The sequence below is a fragment of the Oncorhynchus mykiss genome, chromosome 6 (assembly GCF_013265735.2).
Source record: "Oncorhynchus mykiss isolate Arlee chromosome 6, USDA_OmykA_1.1, whole genome shotgun sequence".
NCBI classification, from domain to species: domain Eukaryota; kingdom Metazoa; phylum Chordata; class Actinopteri; order Salmoniformes; family Salmonidae; genus Oncorhynchus; species Oncorhynchus mykiss.
Window position 1 is genome coordinate 36551687 of NC_048570.1, and position 18010 is coordinate 36569696.

The 18010-nt window shown below is 39.5% G+C and overlaps 1 protein-coding gene across 1 annotated transcript in view; it reads right to left on the reverse strand.

Moving 5' to 3' along the window:
* hk2 (hexokinase 2) overlaps window positions 1–17457 on the reverse strand; it is a 61301-nt gene extending 43844 nt beyond the window's left edge. The window contains exons 1-2 of the mRNA XM_021606334.2: window positions 17139–17457; window positions 1781–1943 (exon numbers count right to left, since the gene is read on the reverse strand). Of these exons, the coding sequence (XP_021462009.1) occupies window positions 1781–1943; window positions 17139–17201 (226 nt within the window). The 5' untranslated portion in view covers window positions 17202–17457. The remainder of the gene's footprint in view (window positions 1–1780; window positions 1944–17138) is intronic.
* Between the last annotated feature and the right edge of the window lie 553 nt (window positions 17458–18010).

Sequence of the window (18010 nt, forward strand, 5' to 3'; positions counted from 1 at the left end):
GTGGTGATACTGACCTAAAATAGGGAATTTTTACTAGGCTTAAATGTCAGGAATTGTGAGAAACTGAGTTTAAAAGTATTTGGCTAAGGTGTATGTACAGTTGAAGTCGGAAGTTTACATACACCTTAATCCTAGTAAAAATTCCCTGTCTTAGGACAGTTAGGATCACTTTATTTAAAGAATGTGAAATGTCAGAATAATAGGAGAGAGAATGATTTATTTCAGCTTTTATTTCTTTCATCACGTTCCCAGTGGGTCAGAAGTTCAAATACACTCAATACCAATTGAGTGGGGTCCATAATTATTGGCACCCTTGATAAATATGAGCAAAAAAAGAAAATAAGACCAAAATAAATTATACTAATACTGAGCTACATTGTACGTGCCAAAAAATTATATTATACTAATGCAATTGCTCAGAGAAAGAGATTGTTTAATTAACAAGTAATATAACACATCTCAGAGGGGTCAAAATGAATGTTAAGCCCGTTTTCAAAACTCTAGCACCTTCCCTTGCGAGGATAACGACAGAGCCCTTTTCACAAATATTTTATGAGATTGGAGAACACGTTGGGAGGTATCGCCATACAGAATCTTTCCAGATCCTTGATATCCTTGATCTGCACTTATGGACTCCACTCTTGTAGTGGAAATTTCCTGTATTTACCAAATCATGAGAGCAAACCACCACACAAGTCAGAGTTATCATAAAGTCCATCTTTAATTATTATGAGCTCCATCACAACCCTGTGACTCTCAGATCAATTCAGTGTCTATAAATGAATTCTCTGAGAGTGCTTATACATTGCAACTGAGATCCTTTATAGCAAAGACACACATAGCCAGACAGCATTGGCTATAAATTATCGTTCAGCTTTGTCTCCTAAACTATGTTCTTATCTCGCTCTTGGTACCACTCAGGACCAAAAACAAAACCTCATCCACTAGCATATATCAAATACACCCCTCCTGGACAAGATCACAGAGACACAGTGACTGGCACACAGACATTGTGGAGCCAAGAGATAATTGGTTCCCCCTCAATCATCCCTTCACATGGTTTAATAAAAGATATGTTTACATATGAAGACAAGCTTGACCTCTCCCCAAGTAACTGAACCCAGGACAGAGAAAGGATAACTGCAAATGGCCACCACTATAGTACAACAAGATACATTCTAAATGAGAAGTAACTCACAAGCATATAATGAAAATAAAACATCTATGTTACCCAACTATTCTGATTCATCCCCAACACTCTTCAATTCAAACCACAGGTTTTCAAATCTGAATACTGAGAAGCCCATTGCAAAAGGTTGATTTTGTGGTCAATTAACCATTTCTTTGTGCTTGGGGTTGTCTTGCTGGAAGATCAACTTGCGGCCATGTGTCAGCCTCCTGGCAGAGGCAAACAGGTTCCGGTTATTTAGCAAAGTTCACGATGCCCTTGACCCATAACATCAAAGATCCACCACCATATTTTACCGTAGGTACAAGGTACTTTTTTGCATATGCTTCTATTTTTCAACACCAAACCCACCATTGGTGTGCGTGACCGAAGAGCTCTATTTCACATCATCTGACCATAGTGTCAGTTCCAATCCAAGTCCCAATGCAGTTTTTCAAACTCCAGCCAGTGCTTTGGTCAGATGACATGAAAATAGAGCTCTTAGGCAACGCACACCAGTGGTGGGTTTGGCATCTTTATTTACAACTCAATCTAAATAAATAAAAATCACTCAACAGCTGTCAGTCAAGCCCCCTCCCCCGATGCTCTCACCTGTCCCATCAGGGGTGGAACGCACAAACGTGGGCAGCATCTTGACAGCGGCCGTGGGGCTGGAGTCACGGCCCAGACCCTTGTCCATCTCCCGTCGGAATCTCACCGACACGTCCATCAGGTTCTCGTCTGATAACCGCAGGTGGTACAGGTATTTATCCACCTTGAGAAAAAGAGAGTAAGCTAGAGTAAGCTAGCAACTGGAGGTGCTACAAGTATTTATCCAACTGACCTTAGGAAAGGGAGCGAGCGAGAGAGGAAGATGGATGAGTAAGCCTTGTTTGATGCAGAAAGGGTCATAGGGTAGGAGCAGATCTCCTGATTCTGTAGCATGATGCAGCTTGATGTACCAGTGCACTCCCTGGACAGCAAGCTAGGTTAAATATGAACCAATATTCCCTATTGATTACGATTTACGTCTGACTTCTATTCTGGCATGAGTATCCAATGCTCATGAGGGTTGCCATGAAGCGACATCAGTAGCTTTGCAAAGGAACCATCATCTGTTTGCTTAGGCCTAGATATTTTCTTACGTGGTTATAAGCTTGTGTCTCCATTTTGTCGCTTTACCACTGAAGTTGGCCTAATGTTAATGTTGTGTACAATTACTGTGAGTGTGTGTCAGGATTTCCGTTAGCTGATTAAACTATTTCTGGACAAAATAACCAGGACAAAAAAAAGTCCCATTGCAAAATAATGCTTTTCATTCATTGCAGGAAATACATTTGACCGTCATGCTTTTATTTCACAAGGTAGGCCATCCATTGTTAAATATCCTACCTGGTTAAATAAAGGTGAAATAAAATAATAAAAGCATGATGGTCAAATGCATTTCCTGCAATGAATGAAAAGCATTATTTTGCAATGTTTTTTTCCCCTCCTGGTTATTTTGTCCAGAAACAGTTCTCAAGTTCTCATAAGTCCAGAAATAGTTCTCAAGTTCTCATTTACAACTGTGACCTGGCCAAGATAAAGCAAAGCAGTGCGACAAACACAACACCAGAGTTACACATGGAATAAACAAACGTACAGTCAATAAACACAATAGAAAACCTGTATACAGTGTTTGCAAATGAAGTAAGGAGGTGAGGCAATAAATAGGTCATAGTTGGGAAATAATTAAAACTTAGCAATTAACACTGGAGTGATAGATGTGCAGATGAGGATGTGCAAGTAGAAATACTACTGTGCAAAACAGCAGAAAAAAAAATATATATATGGGAATGAGATTTGGTAGTTTGTTGGATGGGCTATTTACAGATGGGTTGTGTGCAGCTGCAGTGATCGTTAAGCTGCTCTGACAGCCGTGCTTGAAGTTAGTGAGAGGGATACAAGTCTCCAACTTCAGTGATTTTTGCAATTTGTTCCAGTCAATGGCAGCAGAGAATGGTTGGTTGCTAAGCCCATTCACTGCCCAACAATTCTAAATGCAATTTCATGTTTAAATATCTTAGTGCATGATTAAAAATATATAATTTTATTTCTCAACTGGAAATTGAAGCGTGGAACAGTTTAATTTCAATAATACAATTGTAGTTTCTCAAAATCATTGTTACACGGTTAAACAAAAATCTGAATTAAAATTATAACATTCTAAAAAGTTAAATTCAACTGTTGCGAGCACCAGCTTCTGCCATATGGACACATTGATACACTGATTTATTGGTGGCTTAAGAAATGAGCGCATGGAACTCATAGCCTATAGACAAATGAAGCAGGCCTATCACCTCTATTGTCAACGAAGTAAAAATACATCAAGCTGACAAACAAAAATCGCAGTCATCACTACTGAGCCAGCCAATAGCGTCGCCACACACCTCTCCCCTTCATGTCAACATTTTCAAATTATACCCAAGACACATTATGTTTTTCACTGACAGCTGCAGCTCAAAACCGCTAGGCCCATTGCCACTCCAGCTGCCCGAATAGACATAGGTCTTCGAGCTTGTGATTTGAAACAATCCACAATCCTTTTTTTAAAGAAGATAATGATCCTCAATTCTTCTTTGACTAAGTCATGCTTTCTGGTGAATTATCTTGAATGATTTCATTCTGTATTAACAGGAGTAATTATATAATTTTGGCTAATGTATTTCAAATGTACTTCCCTAGCCTATTGAACCTGCTGCTATGCCATTTCTCTCCTGTTCTATTGGTTTTCATATCAACTTTCTTTCCTTGACCAGAAGCCAAAAGCACAATCCTAGTCATATTAGCGACCCATCCTAGTGGTTGCATCTTTAGATTCACCCTTTAAGTTCCTAACAGAGAATTGAATCTGTCACATATATTTCCCGCAAATTACATTTTGGCAAATGTTTCGAAAATGATTTATTTTTGGCTGCTTCATTACAGGAGTTGCATGCTCTGTTCAGATGAATTACCATAATCTAAAATGTGATTCCTGTCATTCTGAGCACAGTGGGTGGATGCCCTAATGGGTTACACACCCAATGCATATGGGTCTGGTAAATTTATCAAATGGCCGGTAAATTAAAATCTTCCCGGTCACGTTGTTCGGCGCCACATTTTCTTAACGGAAACCCTGGTGTGTGTGTGTGTGTAGCTATGGTCCAGAGCCAGTAGGGACAGTGGCATTACATCTTATCATACTACAATCTCCCCTGGCTGAAATGCCAACAGTCATGTGGTAATGCCCGCTTTGTCATGATAATAGTAATGGTTCCAAATCTGAACAGAGTGATTGTTTCCACAGTCTGGGTGACATTAGACAAGCAGTCAACAGAGAGACAACACAATGGAAAATCATTATTATCTATCTTATTTGTTAGGCATGTCGTCTACAATAGTCCTTGACCCATTTCACTGTCAAAGCCAAATCTGACTACCTCTGTAGGCCTCAACTCAAACCTCGGATAAAATGTTATTGTACTGGAAGTCACATTTCCCCAGGGCTAACTAACCCCACCCCCTGCATTACTGGTTGGCTCCAACTCCAGGAACTGAATGGCTCTGCTAGGCAGCAGCCATAAGTACTGTACAAGCAGCTGATTTCACACATGGCCCAACCACACTACTCTAAATACCAGGAACCTCACTGACTTGCAAAACGTGTCCGGCAGCAAGGAGCACGTGACTGGAGGAAGGGGGAACATGAGACGAGTGAAAAGGTCTAGCAAACCACAAACCAAACATTATGGCTTTATTGTATTTGTCTCAATGGCTAGACCTAGGAGATCTACAGTAAAAGCCTCCAAACTGCAACATAGCCTATACATGCTGATATCATTGATAAAAGTGGTAGACTGCTGTCTTGCACAATCATGTGGCCCCGGCACCACTAAGTAAGGTAAGACCCTGGTACAGTGGCCGAGTTCCGAATGGCACTGTATGTATGTATGTATGTATACATATGTATGTATGTATACATATGTATGTATGTATGTATGTATGTATGTATGTATGTATGTATGCATGTATGTAACACACACAACGTTTGACCAGAAGGCTCTAGTCAAAAGTAGTGCACGACATAGGGAATAGGGTGGCATTTGGGACACATCCCCTTAAGTCACCTTGGCCTGAAGGTCCTGGCTAGCAAAAAGACTGATTAATAAATATCTGATACAGACAGGACACAACGTTCCAGCAGCAACCTGGAACAGACTGACCGTACAACATTCAATCTGAAACTGGAGATGGACTTAGAAAGCAGAACCTCACCGGAAAGGGAGGGGTAGAGGAAGAAGGGGGAGAGTAGCGAGGGAAGAATGGTCGAGACATTATGACACTCCCATAGCCACGAGAAGATGCTGAGTTAATGGAAGGTCTTACATTTTACATTATTAAGGCCTACATGACACATTCTCAGTATATTTTTTAATACTACACAAATTACAGAAACTACTCTGACACTGTCAAACATAATAAAAACGGCAATAAAATACCACTTATTGAATATTAGGAGTAGAGATAACACATACAAGACCAAAAGTACGTGGACACCTGCTCGTCAAACATCTCATTCCAAAATCATGGGCATTAATAGAGTTCTCTCCCCCCCCTCTCCCCCTTCTGCTATAACAGCCTCCACTCTGCTGGGAAGGCTTTCCACTAGATGTTGGAACATTACTGCGGGGACTTACTTCCATTCAAATACAAGCGCATTAGTGAGGTTGGGCACTGATGTTAGGCATGGTGTTCGGCATTCCAATTCATCCCAAAGGTGTTTGATGGTGTTGAGGTCAGGGCTCTGTGCAGGCCAGTCAAGTTCTTCTACATCAATCTCGACAAGCCATTTGTGTTTGGACGTCGCTTTGTGCACAGGGGGACATTGTCATGCTGAAACAGGAAAGCACATTATTGTCGAGAATGTTATTGTATATTGTAGCGTTAAGATTTCCCTTCACTGGGACTAAGGGGCCTAGCCAGAACCATGAAAAACAGCCCCAGACCATTATTCCTCCTACACCAAACTTTACAGTTGACACTACGCATTCGGGCAGGTTGCGTTCTCCTGGCATCCACCAAACTGAGATTCGTCCGTTCAACTGAAGAGTGATTCATCACGGCAAAGAACACGTTTCCACTGCTCCAGAGGCCAAGGGCGGCGAGCTTTACGCCACTCGAGCCGATGCTTGGCATTGCGCATGGTGATCTTAGGCTTGTGTGCGACTGCTCGGCCATAAAAATCAATTTCATGATGCTCCCAACAAACAGTTATTGTGCTGACATTGCTTCCAGAGGCAGTTTGGAACTCAGTAATGAGTGTTGCAAATGAGGAGACAAATTTTCAAAGCTACAGCACTCTTTGGTCCCGTTCTGTGCGCTTCTGTGGCCTACCCCTTTGCGGCTGAGCCGTTGTTGCTCGTAGACATTTAGTTTTCACAATAACAGCACTTACCATTAATAACCTCTTGGGGCTAGGGGGCAGAATTTTCACTTTTGGATAAATAGCGTGCCCAATTTCAACTTCCTGCTACTCATGCCAAGAATATAAGATATGCATATTATTCATATATTTGGATAGAAAACACTCTGAAGTTTCTAAAACTGTTTGAATCATGTCTGTGAGTATAACGTAACTTAGGTAGCAGGCAAAACCCCGAGGACTAACTGTTCAGAATTTTTTTATTTTTTGGGGGGGAACCTGTTTTCAGTTCCTACCGCTTCCACTGGATGTCACCAGTCTTTGGAATTTGGTTGAGGTTATTCCTTTGTGCAATGAAGTAGTAGGCCAACTCGGAACTGGGTACACTTTTGTGAGTTGCGCAAGACGTGAAAAGTGGCGCTGGTTTGTTTTCTTTCCTGTATTGAACACAGATTGCCCCGTCTACAATTTGATCAATTATTAACGTTTAAAAATACCTAAAGTTGTATTACAAAAGTAGTTTGAAATATTTTGGCAAAGTTTATAGGCAACTTTTGAAATATTTTGTAGTTTTTTGTAAGCTGCTTTTTTCTGGATCAAACGCGCTTTATAAATGGACATTTTGGATATGTATGGACGGAATTAATCTAAAAAAAGGACCAATTGTGATGTTTATGGGACATATTGGATCAACAAAAGAAGCTTGTCAAAGGTAATGCATGTTTTATATATTATTTCAGCGTTTTGTGTAGCGCCTGCAGGGTTGAAATATGCTAACTCCTTTGTTTACTGATGGTGCAGATGGTGCAGGCTATCAGATAATAGCTTCTTATGCTTTCGCCGAAAAGCATTTTTAAAATCTGACATGTTGGCTGGATTCACAACAAGTGTACCTTTAATTGAGTATCTTACATGTGTGATTTAACCGGGGCAGCTCTAGCAGGGTATAAATTTGACTCAAATTTGACTTGACTCACTCACTTGATTGAAATGTGGCATCCTATGACGGTGCCACGTTGAAAGTCACTGAGCTCTTCAGTAAGGCCATTCTACTGTCGATTTTATACACGATTTCTACTGTCGATTTTATACACCTGTCAGCAACAGGTATGGCTGAAATAGCTGAAACCACTCATTTCAAATGGTGTCCACATTAATATACACTACTGTTCAAAAGATTAGGGTGACTTAGAAATGTTCTTGTTGTTGAAAGAAAAGCAAGTTTTGTGTCCATTAAAATATCAAATTGATCAGAAATGCAGTGTAGACATTATTAATGTTGTAAATGACTATTGTAGCTGGAAATGGCAGATTGTTTATGGAATATCTACATAGGCGTACAGAGGCCCATTATCAGCAACCATCACTCCTGTGTTCCAAAGGCATGTTGTACTAGTTAATCCAAGTTATTATTTTAAAAAGGCTAATTGATCAACAGAAAACCCTTTTGCAATTATGTTAGCACAGCTGAAAACGGTTGTACTGATTAAAGAAGCAATAAAACTGGCCTTCTATAGACTTCTATAGACACTTAACCAGCATGGCTACCACAGCATTTTGCAGCAATACGCCATCCCATCTGGTTTGCGCTTAGTGGGACTATCGTTTGTGAATCAACAGGACAATGACCCAAAATACATCCAGGCTATGTAAGGGCTATTTGACCAAGAAGAGTGATGGAGTGCTGCATCAGATGACCTGGCCTCCACAATCACCCGACCGCAACCCAATTGAGATGGTTTGGGATGAGTTGGTCCACAGAGTGAAGGAAAAGCAGCCAATAAGCGCTCAGCATATGTGGGAACTCCTTCAAGACTGTTGGAGAAGCATTCCAGGTGAAGCTGGTTGAGAGAATGCAAAGGTGTGCAAAGCTTAAGGCTACTTTGAAGAATCTAAAATATATTTTGATTTGTTTAACACTTTTTTGGTTACTACATGATTCCGTGTGCTATTTCATAGTTCTAATGTCTTTACTATTATTCTACAATGTAAAAAATCGTGAAACCCTTGAATGAGTAGGTGTCCAAACTTTTGACTGGTACTGTGTGTGTGTGTGTGTGTGTGTGTGTGTGTGTGTGTGTGTGTGTGTGTGTGTGTGTATATAAATAATAAGCTACTAAATCAACTTTCCAGCGGCACTGACTAAACCGATGAAGATAGATAGGCTACGCATATTCATGCTAAGCTTCTCACCATACCTGGTGATCGTCTCCAAGACAGGCCTGAGCTACTAAAACAGTGCTGTTCATCAGTTGCGAGAAGAAAAAAATTGTTGTTTTGTTTCTATTGACTGAGATTAGATTTCTCTTTTCAGCAGTAGGCATTTGCTTTGCAAACACATTTCCCAAGATAGTATTTTTAAATTTGTGAAAGGCACTTTAGTCCCTCCATGATTTTTGTGATATTGGTGGGCAAAATTTTTGATTTTGCTGCGCAAATCCTCACATTTTGCATGGCAATATGCAATAATTTTGTGCAATTTGTAGCGGAAATGCTTTGCATGGCAATATGCAAGAATTTTGTGCAATTTGTAGCGGAAATGCGCTGACGAGGGAAACATTTTGTAGACGTGTGGCTTATTTGAACCATATAATGTGGAAAATGTGCACTGATTAGTTGAAATTGCGAGTCCTCTTTTTGTACTGGGGTGATGGGTCAGTATCATGAGATATTGTGAAATTATTTTACTGTTTTATGCAGAAATAATGCAGTGATTGTCAAATTTGCAAGCACTCGCATAATATGCAGGGAATTGTTGATTTTGCAAAAACAAAATGTGATCAGCAAATCCTGTAGGGGCTAAAATGTTGCTATTCACTGACACCGCAAAGAGAAATTAAATTCAGGACTGGCAGCCATTTTGAGCAAACCCATGAGTTTACCAGTCAAATTTCCAAGGTGAGAGGTTCCAAAATCCTTCTATGGATTATATTCTTATGACCGCAACACAAGTTGTTTGCTATTTGGTTTGAGTGCTGCCCAAATTCAGTCAGAGTTCAGACAGAAGTAATTGTATAATTTGGGCAAAATTATTTCAATATATCAGTGAGCGCTGCAGCACCTTCAGAACCCCAACTTCCCGCTGCTATGGAAAGGAATCAATTTTGTCAGGGCATAAGAAGGTTAAAGCAGACTAGCCTAGAGAGAAAGGATCAGAAGGGTGAAAAACCCAAATGTAGCAGCCATTGACAGAGCAGGCAGATCAAAAAGGATAAATATGTGACATTTATTGACCTAATGTAAAATGTTTTAAGTCTGATGCTAGTAGTATAGTCTGTGGCCACACATTACAGACTTTACAAGTCAAACTCACAGCTGGTGAGTTTGTCTGGACTGGTGCAATACAAACAACGAGAGAGCCAACAGGGAGGAGACGAGAGCCCTGGCAGAGTGGTGGCAGGGAAATAACCTCTCCCTCAACGTTAACAAAACAAAGGAGCTGACCGTGGACTTCAGGGGACAGCAGAGAGAGCACACCCCATCCACATCGATGGGCCCACGGTGGAGAAGGTGAAAAGCTTCAAGTTCTTCTGCGTACACATCACTGACAATCTGAAATGGTCCACCCACACAGACAGTGTGGTGAAGAAGACTCAACAGTGAGGTCAGTACAGGTGCATTAATGCTGGGATCTCAAGGCCATCAGACTAAAATAACCATCACTAGCCGGCCTCCACCTTGTACCCAGCCCTGAACTTAGTCACTGTCACTAGCTAGCTATTGTACATTGTAGAGGTCGACCGATTATGATTTTTCAACGCCGATACCGATTATTGGGGGACCAAAAAAAGCCAAAACCGATTAATCGGCCGATTAAAAAAAAAATATTGTAATAATGACAATTACAACAATACTGAATGAACACTTATTTTAACTTAATATAATACATCAATTTAGCCTCAAGTAAATAATGAAACATGTTCAATTTGGTTTAAATAATGCAAAAACAAAGTGTTGGAGAAGAAAGTAAAAGTGCAATATGTGCTATGTAAGAAAGCTAACGTTTCAGTTCCTTGCTCAGAACATGAGAACATATGAAAGCTGGTGGTTCCTTTTAACATGAGTCTTCAATATTCCCAGGTAAGAAGTTTTAGGTTGTAGTTATTATAGGAATCATTGGACTATTCCTCTCTATACCATTTGTATTTCATATACCTTTGACTATTGGATGTTCTTAAAGGCACTTTAGTATTGCCAGTGTAACAGTATAGCTTCCGTCCCTCTCCTCGCTCCTCCCTGGGCTCGAACCAGCAACACAACGACAACAGCCATCATCGAAGCAGCTTTACCCATGCAGAGCAAGGGGAACAACTACTAGAAGCCTCAGAGCGAGTGACGTTTGAAACGCTATTAGCGCGCGCTAACTAGCTAGCCATTTCACTTCGGTTACACCAGCCTCATCTCGGGAGTTGATAAGCTTGAAGTCATAAACAGCGCAATGCTTGACGCACAACGAAGAGCTGCTGGCAAAACGCACAAAAGTGCTGTTTGAATTCATGTTTACGCACCTGCTTCTGCCTACCACCGCTCAGTCAGATACTTGTATGCTCTGTCAGATTATATGCAACACAGGACACGCTAGATAATATCTAGTAATATCATCAACCATGTGTAGTTACCTAGTGATTATGATTCATTGTTTTTTATAAAGATACGTTTAATGCTAGCTAGCAACTTTCCTTGGCTTACTGCATTCGCGTAACAGGTCATCTCTGTTCAATCTAACCCTGTAATGTAATGAAATTCCAAAGATCTGGAAATCAGCATTTGTCCTACCACTTTTAAAAGGGGGAGATCCAACTCATTTAAATAATTATAGGCCAATCTCAAAGCTGTCACCCCTGGTGTAAATACTTGAAACCCTTGTAAGTGAACAACTAAAAGAGTTTTTATTTACTAACTATTTTATCAATGTACCAATCGGGCTTCAGGAAGAAGCATAGCACAATTACTGCAGCAGCCATGAAGGTTTTAAATGATATCACTGAAGCCATTGACAAAAAAACAGCACTGTCTCACTTTTTATTGATCTCTTTAAGGCTTTTGATACAGTTGATCATGCTATGCTAAGGCAGAGATTGTCAAGTGTAGGTCTTTCGGAGCATGCAGTTGCATGGTTTGCTAACTATCTGTCTGGTAGACCTCAGTGCACTCAATTTGATGGGCTTATGTCTGTTAAATTGTCTGTCTTGAATGGTGTGCCCCAAGGCGCTGTACTTGGTCCTCTCATTCACTATTTATATAAATGCACAACTTCATTTTTATGCTGATGATACTGTTATTTACTGTTGTGCCTCGTCTCTTACAAAAGCTTTCCAGAACATGCAAACTGCTTTTTATACTGTTCAACGTGCCTTGTGTCAATTAAGGCTTATCCTCAATACTGACAAAACTAAACTAATGGTGTTTTCTAATGCAAGAAATAGACCTCTGAACCGTTCACCTATTACTACCTGTCAGGGCAAGGAGATTGAGGTTGTAACCTCAAATATCTTGGAATTTGAATTGATGACGACCTCTTTTAAATTGCATATTCAACAACTTACCATTTTTTTTTATATATGAATGCTTCCGCTCAGTGTTTGAGATCAAATGACACTACCATGCCACTTTGATAATTATTTTAAACTGCAAAACCCTTTGTATACCAGGGTTGGCTGGCCTTCTCTAGTCACTCGTAGGCTCAGTCACTGGTATACTTTTATTTACAAAACCACTTTGGGTTTACTACCTTTATATTTGTGCATTTTTATTGTTCAGAAATGTGGTGGGTACTCTCTTCATTCCAAATGTCCGAACTGAATTTGGTAAAAGGGCTTTTATGCACTATGCGCCATCGTCTTGGACCACCTTACAAAATACTTTTAAACTGGAAGAACTTGTCCCGATTGGTGTTTTTAAGTCACTGATGAAGGATTTTGAGGCGGATTCCCAGACCTGTCAATGTTTTTAATTTGCTGTTTTATACTCTTGTGAATTCAATGGTTTTTACTAGATTACTTGTAGTTTTTCATGTTGTCTGTAATTTTTTTTGTAATGACTTGGTGCTGCCTATCTTGGCCAGGGCACTCTTGAAAAAGAGATTTTAATCTCAATGAGCCCTTCCTGGTTTAAAAAAAAAGTCTCCTTGTGGAGTGCAACGAGAGAGAGGCAGGTCGTTATTGCGTTGGACTAGTTCACTGTAAGGTTGCAAGATTGGATCCCCCGAGCTGACAAGGTGAAAATCTGTCATTCTGCCCCTGAACAAGGCAGTTAACCCACCATTCCTAGGCCGTCATTGAAAATAAGAATGTGTTCTTAACTGACTTGCCTAGTTAAATAAAGGTATAAAAAAATATATTAATAATAATTTTAAACGGCAAATCGGTGGCCAATAATAGCGATTTCCGATTGTTATGAAAACTTGAAATCGGCCCTAATTAAATCGGCCATTCCGATTAATCGGTCGAACTCTACTCTAGTACATTGACATGGAACACTGGTCACTAATAACGTTTACATACTGTTTTACACATTTCTTCTTAACCTTTATTTAACCAGGAAGGGCTAATTGAGATTTGAAATCTCTTTTTCAAGAGCATTCCAGCCAAGTCAATACTCAATTACAGACAGACATGAAAATCTACAGGCAATCTAATAGTATACTGTATTCTAGTCAAGGCCATCTATTAATCTATTGCTGTACATATACGATTCTATCCACTTATTCTTCAGCTATACTATATATTCTATCCACATTCGGTGCATGTCTATAAATCACATACATACACATAGTTGAAGACAAAAGTTCACATACACTTAGGTTGGAGTCATTAAAAATAGTTTTTCAACCAGTCCACAAATTTCTTGTTAATTAACAAACTATAGTTTTGGCAAGTCGGTTAGGACATCTACTTTGTGCATGACACAAGTCATTTTTCCAACAATTGTTTACAGACATATTATTTCACTGTTTCACAATTCCAGTGGGTCAGAAGTTTACATACACTAAGTTGACAGTAGAGGTCGGCCGATTAATCGGAATGGCCGATTAATTAGGGCCGATTTCAAGTTTTCATAACAATCGGAAATCGGTATTATTGGATGCCGATTTATTTATTTACAACTTTCTTAAACGAGGCAAGTCAGTTAAGAACACATTCTTATTATCAATGACGGCCTAGGAACGGTGGGTTAACTGCCTTGTTCAGGGGCAGAACGACAGATTTCTATCTTGTCAGCTCAGGGATTCAATCTTGCAACCTTACGGTTAACTAGTCCAATGCTCTAACCACCAGCCTGACGAGGAGCCTGCCTGTTACGCGAATGCAGTAAGAAGCCAAGGTATGTTGCTAGCTAGCATTAAACTTATCTTATAAAAAACAATCACTAGTTTTAACTACACATGGTTGATGATATTACTAGTTTATCTAGCGTGTCCTGCGTTGCATTTAATCGATGCGGTGCGCATTCGCGAAAAAGGACTGTCGTTGCTCCAACGTGTACCTAACCATAAACATCCATGCCTTTCTTAAAATCAATACACAGAAGTATATATTTTTAAACCTGCATATTTAGCTAAAAGAAATCCAGGTTAGCAGGCAATATTAACCAGGTGAAATTGTGTCACTTCTCTTGCGTTCATTGCACGCACAGTCAGGGTATATGCAACAGTTTGGGCCGGCTGGCTCATTGCGAACTAATTTGCCAAAATTTTACGTAATTATGACACAACATTGAAGGTTGTGCAATGTAACAGCAATATTTAGACTTTGGGATGCCACCCGTTAGATAAAATACGTAACGGTTCCGTATTTCACTGAAAGAATAAACGTTTTGTTTTCGAGGTGATAGTTTCCGGATTCGACCATATTAATGACCTAAGGCTCGTATTTCTGTGTGTTATTATGTTATAATTAAGTAAATGATTTGATAGAGCAGTCTGACAGAGATGGTAGGCACCAGCAGGCTCGTAAGCATTCATTCAAACAGCACTTTCTTGTGTTTTGCCAGCAGCTCTTAGCAATGCTTCAAGCATTGAGCTGTTTATGACTTGAAGCCTATCAACTCCCGAGATTAGGCTGGTGTAACCGATTTTAAATGGCTCGCTAGTTAGCGGGGTGCGCGCTAATACCGTTTCAAACGTCACTCCCTCTGAGACTTGGAGTGGTTGTTTCCCTTGCTCTGCATGGGTAACGCTGCTTCAAGGGTGGCTGTTGTAGATGTGTTCCTGGTTCGAGCCCAGGTAGCGGCGAGGAGAGGGATGGAAGCTATACTGTTACACTGGCAATACTAAAGTGCCTATAAGAACATACAATAGTCAAAGGTATATGGAATACAAATCGTATAGAGAAATTGTCCTATAATAACTACAACCTAAAATGTCTTACCTGGGAATATTGAAGACTCCTGTTAAAAGGAACCACCAGCTTTCATTTGTTCTCATGTTCTGAGCAAGGAACTTAAACGTTAGTTTTTTACATGGCACATATTGCACTTTTACTTTCTTCTCCAACACTTTGTTTTTGCATTATTTAAACCAAATTGAACAGGTTTCATTTTATTTGAGGCTAAACTGATTTTATTGATGTACTAAATTAAAATAAGGGTTCATTCAGTATTGTTGTAAATGTCATTACAAATCAAATAAAAATTTTAAAAAAATAAACATTTTAAAAAATTGCCCGATTGATCGGTATCTGCGTTTTTTTGGTCCGCCGATATTCGGAATCGGCGTTGAAAAAAACATAATTGGTCGACCTCAAGTTTAAATGTATTTGGCTAAGGTGTATGTAAACTTCCAACTTCAACTCTATTTATACTCCAGACTACAACATTGCTCATCCTAATATTCCTATATTTTTTAATTCCATTCTTTAAATGTATTGTTAGATATTACTGCACTGTTGGAGCTAGGAACATAAGCATTTTGCTACACCCGCAAAAACATCTGCTAAACACGTGTATGCGACCCATAATATTAGATTTCACACAAAATGGCCCTGTCCTGCTACAAGCAACACAAAGCTCTCATAGATGCTGCCCTTGCCACATATGCAGCACAGCTAAGAGGGTGTGTGTGTGTGGGGTAGTGAACCTAAACCTAAGGTGAGTGAGATGGAGAAGGGTGAACAAAAGATAAGTTACCAACCTGGTCTCAAAGCATTTTGTAATATTCTGTACGTAAACCCAAGACATTACTTTTAGGCAAAGGAGGATACCTAGTCAGTTGTACAACTGAATACCTTCATCTGAAATGAGTCTCCCGCATTTAACCCAACGTCGTTGGCGCACAGTGGGTTAGCTGCCTTGCTCAGGGACAAAACGACACATTTTTACCTTGTCAGTTCGAAGATTCGATCCAGCAATTAGTATATGTTACGTTTCATATGGTATGTATTAATTTGTGGATGTCCATCACACATTTTGTATGATATGTTATTAATTACAATTTGCGTGTGTATATGTATAATAAACAAAACGTACAATATGTTATGAATTTGGAAACCATAAATGTTTGGAATACTAGCTAACTGACTAACGTTAACCAAGCTAGGGGTTAGGGTTAAGTTTAGGAGTTAGGTTAAAGGGTTAGGACTAGCTAAAAGGATTAAGGTTAGGGCTAGGAGAAGGGTTCACTAAAAAGGTTATGGTTAGCTAACATGCTAAGTAGTTGCAAAGGATCTAAAAAGTAGTAAGTAGTTGAAAAGTTGTTAATTAGCTCAAATGCAAATGTTGTCCGTGATGAGTTTCTTACTCACACTCCGACCGACCAACCAACCTACTTAATAAGTAACAATCTGTCTTATTTAACCATACCAAATGTAACATATACTAATCTTTTCTGGATTTACGTTTACCATGTTACGTCTAGTCTATGAGACCAGGCTGGACCTACGTAGAAGCACTTCATGATAGGCTCATTTTCACAACCATTTATCCTACTACTGATGTAAAGATAAGTGTGCATGCATCCTGTCTAATTATGTTGATAGTCCTGTTTAGGTCAGTGATGTAGAGAGTCTTACGTTTCAGGTTCAGCCAAGCTAAACCGATATGCCAACCGTCTATTTCTCAAAACATTGCTAGGTCAGTGCTGTTATTTCTTGGAATCCCTGCCCATCCATGGACAGGGCCGATGGCTCTCGCTCTGGCATTGCATTGAAATGCGGAAACAAGAAGATGCGCAATTATTGCATTTTAAACAAGTCAGTAAAAGTGAATAATACTTGGGCATATCTTGTCAGTGTCTTCAACTTTAATTTAGTTCGTTTGGATAGACATTGTGGGGCATTTGACGGAAAAGAAAACTAATTAACTACCACTCCTTAGAGGAAATTCGACACAATGGAAACTAGCTAGACGCTCCACTGACGCAATGCCAATATGATCCGAGTCATCACACGACACGTGTGGCGTACTTCAAGTAACCTAGCCTCTTCTTTCGAGTGCTAGCTAACCGGTCAACGGCCAATATCACTTGGAAAATATGTCACTTTATAACATAAAAAGAGCAAAGACATGTAGATATGTTTTCTATGCACTTACTTGTTGAACTTTGTCATGGTGGAGCTCCGTGAAGTAGTAAGCCAGAAGATGAGAGGCTATCATCGTCGTTGTAAATGTCCTTCTCTACCTCTTAGTTAGTTAGTTAGCTAGCTATGTCAATGTAATTATTTCCTATATGGCTTGTTCGTTAAAGTTGTCGGCAACTAATCATAACGTCGAACAAAATCTTATCTGGCCTTCGTAATGACAACTTTATAGAGATGAAGGCTGCAGAAGTCACATCGATAACTTCCACCTACTTCGAACAAGTAATTCTTAATATTCTTCGCGTCATTGCTGGCGATTGGCCACGAGGAAGGTGGGGCTTCTCTTCTTGTCTAACGATAAGCAAATTATCATAATGATGAATACTATAATTAAACACAAGATGTCCTTACATATTTGATCTCTCAGATCAACTTTAACTTTTTATATATATATATATATATATATATATATATATATATATATAAAATTAGAATATCTTATTCATAGAGATACATCTATAATCGTATTTATATAAAACAGGAGTGAGTTTGGTTTGTAATACAGATTAAACTGATTTCAGGGAGCAGTTCCATCTATTGACATGATGTTCCTGTAATGACTGACAATTCACAATTCTTACATTCATGAACTGACAGAAGAAGGAAAAAAATCTGATCATAGGAAGAAAAACTGTATGGGGGGAAGAATACAATTTAAGGCAGGAAATTGACAGGGAGGAGAGAATTATTTCAACAACAATGTAGCAATATATCCAATTTAGCACATGCTGTAGCCCATTCAGGTGCCACATTCAATTATGTAGCCCATTCAGGTGTGTGTGTTTGATGTATTATATGCACCAAGTCAAGGTCAGTCATTTTCTG